At 39.2% G+C, this 13,902-nt stretch overlaps 1 protein-coding gene across 4 annotated transcripts in view; it reads right to left on the bottom strand.

The window, feature by feature from the left end:
• The window catches only part of Fyb1 (FYN binding protein 1), a 164,719-nt gene that overhangs the window by 88,250 nt on the left and 62,567 nt on the right, over positions 1 to 13,902 (bottom strand). For all 4 annotated transcript variants that reach the window (XM_046422238.1, XM_046422241.2, XM_046422239.2 and 1 more), the window contains exon 2: positions 12,141 to 13,296. In XM_046422238.1, coding sequence (XP_046278194.1) covers positions 12,141 to 13,296 — 1,156 coding nt within the window. The remainder of the gene's footprint in view (positions 1 to 12,140; positions 13,297 to 13,902) is intronic.

The raw sequence follows: 13,902 nt of genomic DNA, 5'->3' as shown, positions 1-13,902 counted from the left end.
TGGGACATATATTTGCCTCCATATGTTTGGTTCATCTGCAGTTCATTTCTAGTAACATAGAGACTATCAATAGCAATGTAAAATAAAAACCACTTCTCTCCTGGCCATCACATCCCACCTTCTCCTTCTGAGGAGAAGGGCTTTGGATAAGAAACTTCTGTTTATATGCAAGAAAGACAATGCAGAGTTTAAAGGTTATAGCTAGAGTCAGCTAATCTATTCTGAGAAAAATGCACCAAAGAAATAAGAGAATGAGCCATAAGGGAGAATCAGGTGACTGAACTGCAAAATAATTAGCTGCTTTTGAAGAGCAGAAGTTGCTAGTATTCCCCTTTGAGCTTCCAGCCTCAATACAACATAAACTCCTCTGGCTTCTGAAACCTTCTTGAAATCTGTCCTATGGACAATTGCTTTCAATAAGTGGTCTACAGTGACAAGAAAAGAAAATCGCTGAGACCATGATTGGGTAATAGTGCGAGGTAGCAAAGGGGCAGGGAGACAGTCCCCAAACCCATCCAATCTAGAAGAGGTGGGAGATGGAAGCTGGAAGAGACCTTGAGAAATTGAGACACTTGCTTGTTCATTGATCTCCCGAACACAGCATTAGATTTTTTTTTCTGTAAAATATGGGGTGGTCTCTAGAATTGACTTTATACTGATTTTAAGGAGCACAATAAAACAACTTTTGTATTTCCTGTTTTAGCTTTTATATGTCCAAATCACATTGACACTTGCAATTCTCTGTGTTTTCTTAGTAGTACAGAACTTAGTAACCTGTTTCTTCGTAGTGCAAAAATCAGTAACCAGTGGGCAGTGGGATTCACTAGCCCAAAATAAAGGAGATTTGTGATGATGGTAGAATAAATAAAAAAGATTTTTTTTAAAGGAATTACATCTTGGAAGGAGAGAAAGAGGAAGAAAGGTAAACGGAAGAGAGAGATGCTTGTGGTGGTCGCAAGAAGTGTTATTTGCTAGGGTTAGTGGCACTGGCTGCCTCACTTGCTAACATGCTGCTCCAACAGGAGGAGCTTGAGATAGTCACTTAGGGTTTATTGAGAAAGCAAGATTCCCATGGTAGTCACCTGGTGGGTTAGTTTCATGCCACTCAGCCAGAACACAATTCATTTCTCCCCATGAGGACTAAGAATTTAGTGCTTCAGAGAAATCAAATAAGCCCATTTCTATCAAGGGGCAAGGTTTCCTGCTTGCTAAACCTCTCACATCAGGTGGAGAAGTCTTTCTATTTATAGAAGCATGAATGATTGAAATATATCTTGCAGACTTGCCTTCTGCACAAAACTATTTTTGGAAATATGAACGAGGAGCAAAATCATGGTTGTGTTTGTGTGTGTGTGTGTGTGTGTGTGTGTGTGTGTGTTGTTGGCCTTCTAGTTCACTTGAGGTAAACCTGAAGCTGAAGTCTGGAGGGCAGGGAGAAGCAGAAGTCCTGGAGAAGCCACAGCCCAGATCTCAATAGCTGAGGGCACTTGGGGCATCTCAGCTTCTTCCAGGTGACAATTTTCAAGAGAACTAGGAGGTACTATAGGACAGTAAAGCCATTAAGGCAAACTGTTTTTGGCACTAATCCAGGTTTCTTTCCTTTCCTATTAATAGTTGAACACCTTTTATTCCAGAATAAGTTGAACAAATATTAAATTTGGTTTGGATGTCTGTGATATTTACTGACTTTGCTGTTTGCTTTTTTTTTTTTTTTGATAGATTCCTTTTTAGTACCTGGTTATACTAGTCATATTGTCTCGTAGAGTGTTTTGAAAACCAGATGACTATCTTATTGTTGAGAATTTGAAGAAACCAAGAACAGAGATGAGAAGGGTAGTGTGTACCTTTCCTTACCTTCACAGACCTACTTCCACCCCGTAGAAAAACACATGCTCAGTTGCTAAGACCAACGCTGAAAAAGCCGTTGTGGTGTGCAGTGGCACAGCTGCGGAGATGCCAACTGTTGTCATGAATACAAACAGCTGAATCGACAATGCAGCTCCTTTCTTTGGGGAAAGAAAAACCTCATATGGTTTTTGGTTCACATTTTTTTCTACAACCAGATGTCATATCTTCAGTTACTTTTTCTTGATAGTATCTATTTCTATTAGGTGATCTAGATTATTTTTTTAAAACCTTTGATATGCCAGACAGAATGAAGTATGACCTTTTTTTCTTTGTTGGCAATTAAAACAGAAGAGAATTTTTTTTATCATCTATTTACTAGTGGATATTGTAGCAGTTAAACTCTCCAATGTTTGGATCTATTTCTCTTCATTATTTATCATATGCTGAAGGAAAGAATAATTTTGTTTATAAATAGTTCCCCTGGGATTTTAGAGCTATGCCATAATTATCATGATTTTGCCTTCTCTAAAAATCTAGGAAATTTCCAGGTACTTTTATTAAAACAGGTAGCTGGGTTTCTGTTCCCAAGGGATAACTTTGTTCTTCCAATAGTTGGAGTTATTCTTTAGAGAAGTCAGTATCGTTTTGTTTTAAAAATTTAAAAAAATGCACAAAGACAGGTTTTTAGCATAGGAATCCATCATATCAGAAATAGTTTTGATCAAGGCAAAGACAAAGGAGCCTATAAAGCCACATACATATTCTAGAAATGTAATTCTTGAAAAAAGGAGTTTTGTTTGATTTGGCTTGAAAATGACTTCAGTAGATTGTAAGAAGGAAGGCCTCAGCTGCCCAATGAGTAGATGGGATCAAAATGTGGACATCTGTCCAATCTTCACAGCCAGTGTTTAAATTGACTTGTGCAAGAGCAACTGAAGGTAAATCAGGAAGAGTTTTTGTATTTTGTTATTACATTTATGTGCATTTGTATTTGATCATTAAATTTTCATTTCATTCTTCTTTCTTATGCAAGGTATAATTTTATTTTAATGCTTTTACTATTTTGAGGATTATACAATTTTGATCAAATATGATGTACACTAAAAATTGTCTCATGGTACATTTCACACTTGGAAGGTAAGTCAGTCATCATAAAACCATTTATTTATGTTACAAAGGGTCATATCCTTCATAATGTACAAATGCTACTAAAGTTGATATAATGCCAGCTTTTTTGGGCACTATTTCCATGAATCTTTTAAGCTGCTTAAACTTTATTAATTTTACCCTCCTGACCATGGGAACAGTTCTTAAAACAAGGAAAAATTGTGGCATGTGTCCCTGAAACTGTGTTTTATAAAATTTCTGTTCTTGGAGCTGAGGAAAGTGATAGTTTCTCTTATGAATAGGATGGATCTCACTGTAAGGAAATTTTCTCTGTAAGTTAATTGGTAAATGTGGATTATTGTTGAACTAAAATTAATATTAGGAGAATAGCTAGTGTCTGAGAAGAAATTTTGAAGGTCAAATTGAGTACCATGCAAAGAACTAAGAATTTAAATATGCCCCGGGGACTTTTGCTCCCTGCCTTTCCAGTACTGGGAATTGAACCCAGTGATACTCTACCACCGAGCTACACCCCCAGGCTTTTTTATTTTTCATTTTGAGATAGTCTCACCAAGTTTTCCAGGGTGGCCTGTGATTCTCCTGCCTTAGCCTCCAGGGTGGCTGGGATCACAGCAAGTGCTTCTCCACCTGGCTTCCAAGGGATAATTTAATGACAAAATGGCCAGGGCTCAAAAGAGAAGAAATTTGCTTTCCCCACAAACCAGGTGCCCTGGTAACTCCCTTCTTTTCCTGTCTCATTTTCCTATCCAGTATTTCTTCTTATTTTCTAAGTTTTTGAGACAATGTCTCATTAAATTATCCAGGAGGGCCTTGAATTCAAGATCTTCCTCTCTTGGCATCCCAAGTAGCTGGGATTACAGGCATGAACCATAGGGTTCCACTCTATACAACATTCTATTTGCATCCTACACCAAGGCTTGAACTAGAGTTGTTCCCAGGGCCTTTGCAGGCTAGCCAAGGTCAGACCCTAATACCAGAGTCCAGTGCTCATCAGATAGCTGGATCCTGGCCCCTACTTCACCTTTGCTCATGTGCCCACAACATGCCTCAGAGTAGGAGACATGGGGAAGGGTTGAGGTAGTCATCCAAATGTCCTCGACCAGTGAGCACAGCTGGAATGAAGGAAGGCACGTGGCAGGCACTCAGTCTGTGTTAGTTTCCTTTTTGCCCTCTTGCTGCCTGTCTTTTGAAGGGGTGAATTTCTTTTAGGAAATGTTGCTGATCCCTAGATTATAATTATAAAAGTACTTAGCCGGCATTAAATAATGAGGGAGGGGATGTGCAGGATGTCCTTCTTCAAATTCCCCAATAAAAATAGTGAAAACAAAACAAGATAAATATCCCAAACTCACTACAGAAAGAGAAAATAACCTCATGTATAAACTATAAAAAAATATGGATAAGGGAAGAAATAGAAGGTTCTAGGGCTAGAGGAGGCAAGCTAAGATCCCCACCTGCTCCCTGGGCCCAGAAGTATTACTGGGGGGAAGACAGTGATTCTAGACCAAACTGTGAATTCTCTCTATTATGTCCTAGGTTGGAGAATGGGACCTGGGGTGAGCGAGCAGCTAGGGGGAGGTTAATGGAAATCCACAAGAATAAAAGCCCTAAGTACCCCCAACAACATCACACCAGAAGCAGAAAGGAGGTCAGCTACCGAGGAGGCTGGCCATGCCTTGGTATGGAGCACAGAAATCCAGGTCCCCACTGAAGACTTCACTCTAGACCAGCACAGCTCGCATCCACTCTGCAGCATAGTGCATTCAGAGCAACACTCAGAACTCAAAGGCAGTTCTGAGAGGAAGATAAATTTATCACATTGGATTAGAGTTTGAAGAAGCGCTTGTCATCCATGTACCAGATCAAAAGAAATAGTGCGATCCTAATGCATATGGAACAGAAAATCCCGAGAGCCTGAGAACAAAGAGGAACATCATCTGTCATGATGACAGAATGATCGACACAGACATATTATGGCTGTTTCTGAACCTTAAAGACAAACATTTCTCTGAGAATCCAGGAAGAAAAGCAAATCATTTTCAAAAGGGGAAATTGAGGTTGGCTCCACACTTCTCCACAGTTGAATTAAATGCCAGCATTTCAAAATAGAGACCATGTCGATTGCTTATCAAAATGATAAGGAAACTGCACATATAAAAATAAAAGTCTAAGGGATGTTGTTGTTGTTGGGATGTGAAACAACAGTGAACAGTTTGTTCAAGAGTATAGGGTTTAGACTGAGGAGTAGACTCATCTAAGAAGAGCAGAAGAGATAACTTTGGAATTTAGAGAAGACTGACATAGGGAAAGCATGTAAGATCCAACCAGGGATTTGAGTGGTTCAAGAGTAGAGTCTTTCAGAGACATTTCTCTTCTTGGATTAAACCCAGGGGAACTGCCAACCGGTTAACGATAAGTGGCTCCCAAAAGTTTCAACCTGAAATGGAAGACCTAGAGGTGTTATGGAATAATGCTTTCCCAGGGATCAAGAAAGGCAAATGAAACAAACTGGGCTTGAGTTAGAGCTAAAAGTTAAGAGTGCGCACTAGCCACAATGTGCATGCCAGGCCCACTGGAGAATGAGAGTCTAGAATTACATGGTGAGGGCCTTATGGCAAGCTCCACCTGAACCACACTGCACAGTGACATCCAGTTCCAGTGTGTGCGTTGGAGGGCTCTGCCTCCAGTGTTCAGTGTCCTGAAGTAGTCTAGTCTGGGAGATGTTAAAACAAAGTCCTCATCTCTGCTCTTCATGTCCCTGTTCTTAGATTCCAACCACACAGTGGTACATTAATTCTTGGAGAAATCCCACTATAAAGAAAACCACTTATCACCAAATTTATAAAAGGTATTTGAGCATAGAATCACTTTTTCCTGTAATGGCTAGAAGCAATACTTGGAAAATATTGCCACACACTGACATTAAGGTTTTCAATATGGGCTTTGAAGACAGGTTTTCATAATCTAATAAGGTCAGGCTACATATAAAATAGTACATATAAAAGAAGAATGAAGGTACAAACAAAGGTGATAGCTTCAGGATCTGTGAAGGAAAATCTTACCCACTCCTAGAAATAGCCTAATTCCACCACCTTCTGGAAGTGTCTGCCACATGCTGGTAAAATAGCCTAAGATTTTTAATTTATTTATTTCTTTTTTGGGTTGGATTGAACCCAGGACCTTGCTGAGCTACAACCCAGGCCACCACAAGCTTATTTTGATGTCAAGTTGTTGTAGTTGGATTAGTTGAAATGACACATACACAGGTGGAGAGGGGGCATGCTATTCTTGTAGCCCCTTGTTAATGCTCTCTGGGGCCCTGGCCTTATCTCTGTATCTCTCAAGATACTTAACAGATCATTTGTACAGTTGACATGTAGAAGAATTGATCTTGGTTTTTCTCCAGTATCAAGAACAAGACTAGAAAAAGGATTGAACTGAATATTTCCCAGGTCTTTACTAGCTCCTACATGCAAACCAACAGTCTGTCCCTGGGTTCTTACGAATTCAAACCTTGTTCGTGGGTCATCGTGTGGGTATTGGGAAGAAGACCCTGAACACTGGCTTGGGAACCAGACAGAGCCAAAGGAAAAGTGAGTTCAGAGAACATTTTGATATCTTGGAGGTTTTTTTAAGAAGTTTAGGTTTTCATAATCTTAAATGGTTCTTGGAAAAAAGTTATTAGCTCCATGTTCAGGAAGCAAAGTGTTAGAGTTAAGCTTACAGTTTTCAAGTGAGTGAGCTTAATGGATCTGCAAGAAAGATGCTTTGTATATCATTCATTGTGTGTCAAAGCTCCATTCAAGTGCTTGTCTCCATTAAGTGCTTGTCTACTGGCAAGGGTTATTCAATTTGTTGAAGTTATTACTATATCATTAAAATTTTACACTGAAAACTCTGGGAGCAACTGCCTTCTGGGTAAATAGACTTTTGTAGAGGACAAACCTAAGATATTGACAAAAATTTGTATTATTTCTGTGCTCCAAATGAGAGAATGATAAGCAAATTTCTTTTTGTTTTAATGAAGTTTATACTGGTATTTATAATAATAATAATAATAATAATAATAATAATAATAATAAATATTTCAATCAGAAGTCAGAGAAAGGAAGTAGAACAAAGAGCCTTTTTTATATTTATTTTTTAGATGTAGATGGACACAATACCTTTATTTATTTATTTTTATGTGGTGCTGAGGATTGAACCCAAAGCCTCGCAGGTGCTAGCTGAGTGCTCTACCGCTGAGCCACAACCCCAGCCTGAAAACAAGGAGCCTTTATGCATCATTGTGTGTGTTTGATTATCTCCTGCTGTCCTATGTTTCAGGAGAGGAATCTCAGCATGGGGTGGGGTAAGCAGTGAGGACAGAGTCCATGGAGTCGGAGGGATGTGAGGATCAGCCATGGTTAGTTACACTACAACCTCTCTTGAGTTTCAGTTTCCTCACAAAATTTCATTTAATAGCTTGGGAGAAATAAAAAGGGAGGAGTGTATATCTGATGTATGACCAGTCTTCAATAAATGATTATTATTTTAATAGCTAATATATTGGACAGATGGTGAAAGATGAAAGCACATCTGGGAAAAGATTTAAGAAACTGGATATTAACCTGAAAAAGAAGAAATGAGGCAGAAAGATATGAAAATAAAGTTTTCAAAGCCTATATTGTATAATTATAATTAGATGAAGCTTTAGTTAATTTAAATACACTCATAATTACCTCTAAACACAACAATAATCTTGGAGTAAATCTCTATATTTTTGCTCCAATAGGTATTTATTAAATCTTGTGGATTAAAAAAAATAGGAGACAAACATTTGGCAATAGAATCTCATTTTTTATAAAGCATATCATCTCCTTTCTTTTCCATCTTTTTGTAAGCAAATGGGCAAATTTTCTAATTATACCAGGCAGAAAATAATTTATCCTGAAACCCTGTGATATGAAAATTCATGTCTAGCATTAATTTGTTAGAGTTGAAGCAAAACCTCCAATGTCAGAAAACTTTAGGGTCTGTGGCAGCATGCCCCAAAACATCTTCCCAAGAAGCTGCCAATTTAAGCAGCTGGGGCTGATAATGATTCACAGCAACTTGGACAAATTTCTTTTTCTTCCAAGCTGATAGATAGGTAATGGGGAAGAAAATAGTGGTACCAATTTCAGGATAACGACTATCAGTGCTGGATTTGTTGTTTTTCTCCCCTTCTGGCTGGAGTAGACGCCTTCCCTTGGACTCAGTTTGCAGGAGGCAGCAAATCTTGGGGTGACTGTTATCTGGAGCCATTTATCTGAATTGCATCTGTTGCTCTATACCACCTCTAGTCTGGGAAGAGGGCTTCTGAGTGAAAACATTCTAGGGAATTCTGGTGGCAAACCTTTCTTTCAGCAATGATTACTTAATCTTCATCAACATTTTACATAAATCACTAACAAATTTACATATCATAAACAAAATTAACTCTATTATTAGAGTTAATTTTATTAACTCTATTATTAGTCCCCATTAACTATTATTAGTCCCCAACCTATTAATATTATTAAAAATTGATAGTTCAGACACTATATCTTGGCTTAACATGAATTAAATAAAGCTGCTCTAACATCTGAGTATGTAGCTCAGTGGTTGAGCACTAGCCTAGCATAGATAAGTAACTGGGTTCAATTCCCAGCACTGCAAAAACAAAAACAAAAAATTGCTCTATTTATTTCATGGGATATTATAAGCATTAAAACAGATAACTTTAAGAGTCCTTTGATTTAAAATTATATATGTGTTTGTAATTACATATGTAAATAGTTAATATAAATAATATGCATACACACAATAATAAACGTGTAGTATATGGAGTATATAGAGGCAGGAAGGTATGTGATAAAATATGAACTTGGAATCTGAGGACCTGAATTTTAATCTTGGAAGTATGATTTTGGGTAAGTCACATCCGCTGTCCTCAACCCCAACTTGTGAAATGAAAGAGATACTTACACTTGTTGAACTCTTAAACTATCTTCCCTATCTAAAGATTTATACATAAAATACACCACATATTTGTATACATATATACTTACTAATTTGCCACTAATGTACTCTAGGATGATAAAGAATAGACTCTCAGAATTCTTTGTTTTGCTACAAAAAATTTTAATTCTTCTCCAACTGTTTATCTTGCTACCTGGATATTATATAACATGAACATGTACTTTCTAATTATGGTATATTTTATACCTTCCTAGATATAATACTAAATTATCTCATATTTATAGTATAGTTTAGGAAAAGCAGCAGCAGCAGGATCAGGAATCCATAGATCTGATGATTAATAAATTTTCTGTGTTCATAAAATAAATGCATATTTTATTACATGTGTACCAACTTATTTTCCTGCAGCATTGTTTTCAACAGGAAATGTACAGAAACTATGCAAATTGTTAAATCAATTAAGCCAGTCAACCACTTACTGGAATATTATGCATCTCTAAAGAATAATTTTTTACTCCTTTTCAAGATGTGAAAAGATATAAAGAAACTTTGGATGAACATGTACAAATTAAGAAGAGTAGTTTCTACAGGACAAGGGCTGGGAATACCCAGCAAATGGCAGACCAGGGCTCAAGGTGACTTTTCTTTCATGCATTTTTGAGCCAGAATGTAGTTTCTGTTTCAAAAATGTAAAACAAGTTAGATACTTTAAGAAAAAAATAATTTAAATGCCTTGAAAGGACATTATTCAGAATTTGAAGTTATGAACCAGATTGCTTTATCCTGACACCAAGTTGAGGTCAGTTGACACTGAGAGAGATTGAGTTTTGATTTGTGGGAGAAATAGAAGAGGGAACAGGCTACCTTTTGGAGCACAATGTATTTGAGGGAAGGTTTCATCGATGACAGTATCTAAAGTAAAGATTCCTTCTTGGGCATCTGGACAACAGAGAGGGAGGCCAGGATAGAAAGAGGACCGGGAAGGGGAGGAGGAAGAGGACAAGGGCAACACTGTCTATTTGGCAGTTCTGCCTGGGTCCCTTGTCCTTCTATTACACTGAGAATCACTCAGTGCTGAGCTTGCTAGGTTGGTGGGGGTCAGAAAGAGGTCCTCCCTAGCATTTTGAGAAACTTATCCAAAAGCATGATACTGAGCCACATGTTAGCACCAGGTGTTACCACCAGGAGAGAAGTGGGAACATAGATGGGGGGGCATGCAAGAAAATGCCCCCATATTTCTGCTTAATATAAGAACTATTTCCCTGGCATAAACTCAGAAGCATAAAATGAATGTTACGATAGTTAAGTTTTCATTTGAGGCATAGAAGAAATAAGGTAGGGAAGTAAGAATCATTTAGAGGTTCTCACAACAATAACAGCTCTGAGTTACAAATCAGCATCAGAACAAGGTGACAAATGAGGAGACACCATGTGTAACAGGGTTGAATCTTTCTAGAAGATGGATGGATAATCACAGGGTCATTCCAAACTTGGTTTCCTTTTTTATCTCTCTCTCTCTCTCTCTCTCTCTCTCTCTCTCTCTCTCTCTCTCTTGTTCTGGGGATTTGACTCCAGGGGTGCTTAACCACTGAGCAACATCCCCAACCCCTTTTTGTATTTATTTAGAGACAGGGTCTTGCTGAGTTGTTAAGTGCCTCACTAATCTGTGAGGCAGGCTTTGAACTTGTGATCCTCCTGCCTCAGCCTCCTGAGTTGCTGGGATTTTAGGCATGTGCCAACATGCCTGGCCTTCCAAACTTGGTTTCTTAATGGAGAATTTGATCATTTATCCGTTTACCAACAAGGAATATGCTGATCTCAGGTAGGTGATACACAAAGGTTCCACAGTGCAACAATGAAAACCAACTGTTAGAGCTGGGCATGGTGGTGCATGCCTATAATCCCAGCCACATGGGAGGCCAAGACAGAAGGATGGTGAATTCAAAGCCAGCCTCAGCAACAGTGAGGTGCTAAGCAACTCAGTGAGACCCTGTCTCTAAATAACATACAAAATAGGGCTGGGGATGTGGCTGAGTGCCCCTGAGTTCAATATCCAGTAACTTCCCCACCCCCCAAAAAAAGAAAAAGAAAAACAACTGTTAGGCCTAGGACTGCTTTAATTAGACCATAGTTTTGTTAGGAGAAAAATATGACTAATAGTGGTATGGTCTCTGTAAGCATCCTTTTACGAACCCCCTTACAATAAACAACAGCTGTATATCATTCACCAAAAACATGAATCATCCCAGACACAAGCTTTCCTCATTATGATGAAGGGTTGCAAATCTTTGCCAAGTCGTTCAGTATCAAATTATACCACATGCCATTATACTGCAGTGATATCTCTGGAAGAAAACTAAACTACTCACCCAGAAGGAGAATAATGCAGTATAATTTTCTAGCTTTGTACTACTTTATGAATCAGAAAGTTTCAGAAAGCTTTATATTGAAAAAAAAAAAAAACAGCTAAAATAGGAAACACACAGGGCCAGTTCCTAAGAGTCCTATTCCTCTCTTATTTAAACATGAAGAATGGTGTAGATATTTGGAAATGATTTGGATAAGGATTTCTCAATCTCTGCACTATTCACACTTTGGTCTGGATAATTCTTTGTATCAAGGGGCTATCCCATGCACAGCATGATGCTTAGCAACACCCCTGTCCTCTACCATCTAGAATCCAGTAGCACCCTCCAGTTGTTACAGTAAAACTTGCCACCAGATATTGCCAAATGTCCACTGATTGTCAAAATTGTCCCCTTTGAGAACTTCTGACTTAGAAGTTTGCTCATTTTCTGTCTAGCTCCTTTGCGGTCATAAAGGTAACATACCTCAGTCTCTTTACTGAAATGAAACCCAAATAAGGAAGTAAATGCAATAATTATCATTAAGCAAATTCACTTACCAATCACATGGACGTACTTCCTTCCTTCTCCCATATTCTCCCCCCAAAACCCAGCCCACCAAGGTATTTTTTCATAGAATGCTTACATAGAACTCAGACTTCAACTTTCTCAGACCTTTCACAAAACAGAAAAGATAAAATGGAAAAGAAAATTCATCACATATACACAAGTACCAGTTATGAAATCATTTCTTGTTAGAAATGTTTCCCTGGGAACTGAAAAATACCCTTTGCTGTGAACAAACCATACTGATTAGCAAACAAGAAAATAACTCACTGTTTGCAGAAGCAGTTTTTTTGAATCTTGTCAGGTCCACATTTGGTGGTCTGCTGGGTTTTTGTGGAGGTGGACCCAAAACTGACAGGGGAGGCAATGGCTTCTGCTTTGGAGTTGTTGAGTTCTTCTCTTCCTTTTCCTTCTCTTGACTTTGGCCCCATGGCCCCCCCACTGTCACCTTGGAAGGTGCCTTAGGGAACTTGGCCGGAGATGCCCCTGACTCCTCCTGGTTCACTTTGCTCAGGAAGATGTTCTTAGTAGCATCTATCTTCCTATCTTCTTTTTTCTCTTCACCATTTTTGGAGAGCCCTGGGCTTCCTCTACTGGCAGTGGGTTTCAGGACCACCCCAGGAAACGGTGAACTTGAAGTGTCACCCCCATGGCCTTTATTTTCAGGGTCTTCCCTTGGGGGTTTTAAAGGGCCGCTCTTGGACTTGGCTCCTAGGGATGGTGAGGGTCCTTTCTGGGCAGACAGGTTTCTTGTGGGGCTCTCATCCTCGTGGGAGTCCTCCGCACTCAGGGATGGCTTCTGGCCAAAGGCAGGCTTGGGGAACAGGGCCTTGGGGTCATGATCTTGTGATACTGACGCGAACTTGCCTTTAGTCCCCGCCAGCTTTGGGAACACTTGCCTCTGTTCATTGTCCTGAGCTGGAGGAGCGGGTCCTGGCTTTGGGCCTGGTGTCTTCAAGTCTAGGTCTTGGTTCCCACCATGAAGGGAAGGCTTGTTTCCAGGAGACCGAGGAAACACAGGTTTAGAATCTTCTTTGGGCACATTGATGGGCTTGGGGCCTACAGGCTTCAGAAATCCCACTTTTGCTTCAAGGTCTCTGGTGGCTGAGTTTGCCGGTGTTCCAAATCTTTGGCCCACCCCAGTAGGCTTTAAAAATGGGGGTTTGGGTTCCTTGTCAGGCTTTTCCTCAAAAGTGGGTTTCACTGCCAGTGGTGGCTTGGGAGTCCCAAACTTAGGCACATTGCCGGGTCCTGTGAGAGGGCTGGCATTTTCTTGGTGGTTGAACAAGTTCTTTCTTGCTTGTATTCCTGAAGGGGAGTTTTGCCCTGTGACTTTGAAGGGCCTGCTGTTGACGGAGACCTCCTCTGTCGGGTTGCTCCCTGTGTTAAACTTCGCCATGAGGGACTTCACATCTGCTTTTCCATCCTACAAGCATAGGGAACAAAAACTAGCTGATAGCCAGAAGTCTCACTTGCACAGTTTAAAATACTATACATTAAAGGGCTTCCTGGTTTGAGGCCAGCAGCATTGCTGATTGGTTAGCAAGATATTGTAACATTTAAGTTCCTCTATGGCAAAATAAGTTGTGAGAGTTTCTTGAAAGGGGAGGACTATTGTTGTGCATATACTTTTTTTGGTCGTCTCAGAGTGACTTGCTCACTTTTACTTAAGTAACAACTTATCTTCTTTTCTCTCACCATTTTTCTAACCATTTTGTTTGATTTATGCTGACTTGATACTTATCTACTGTTTTTTTTTTTTAATTTCAAATATATACTGACAAATTCTTCTATATTTTATAATTGAGACTCTTAGGTGGAAACTACTTTTAAAAAATGAAAGTAAGCTTTTAAGTTTCTACCAAAGACATTCTCAGTTGTAAATTCAGGCTACACGCTTTAAACAGCATGGCCAGGTTTAGCATCTCTGTGGTTTACAACAGTTTTCTTGTTCCTATCCACATTTAAGGTCTTTTGCTGTTAGGGAGATGTGGCAGAACACCCCTTTTTATAAGTAATAGAACAGGATTTG

This window comes from Marmota monax, unplaced genomic scaffold (genome assembly GCF_021218885.2).
Source record: "Marmota monax isolate L192 unplaced genomic scaffold, Marmota_monax_Labrador192_F-V1.1 WCK01_AAM20220418_F8-fsc00077, whole genome shotgun sequence".
NCBI lineage: Eukaryota > Metazoa > Chordata > Mammalia > Rodentia > Sciuridae > Marmota > Marmota monax.
Note: the sequence above shows the minus strand (reverse complement) of the source record. Positions and strands in the feature narration are given on the sequence as shown.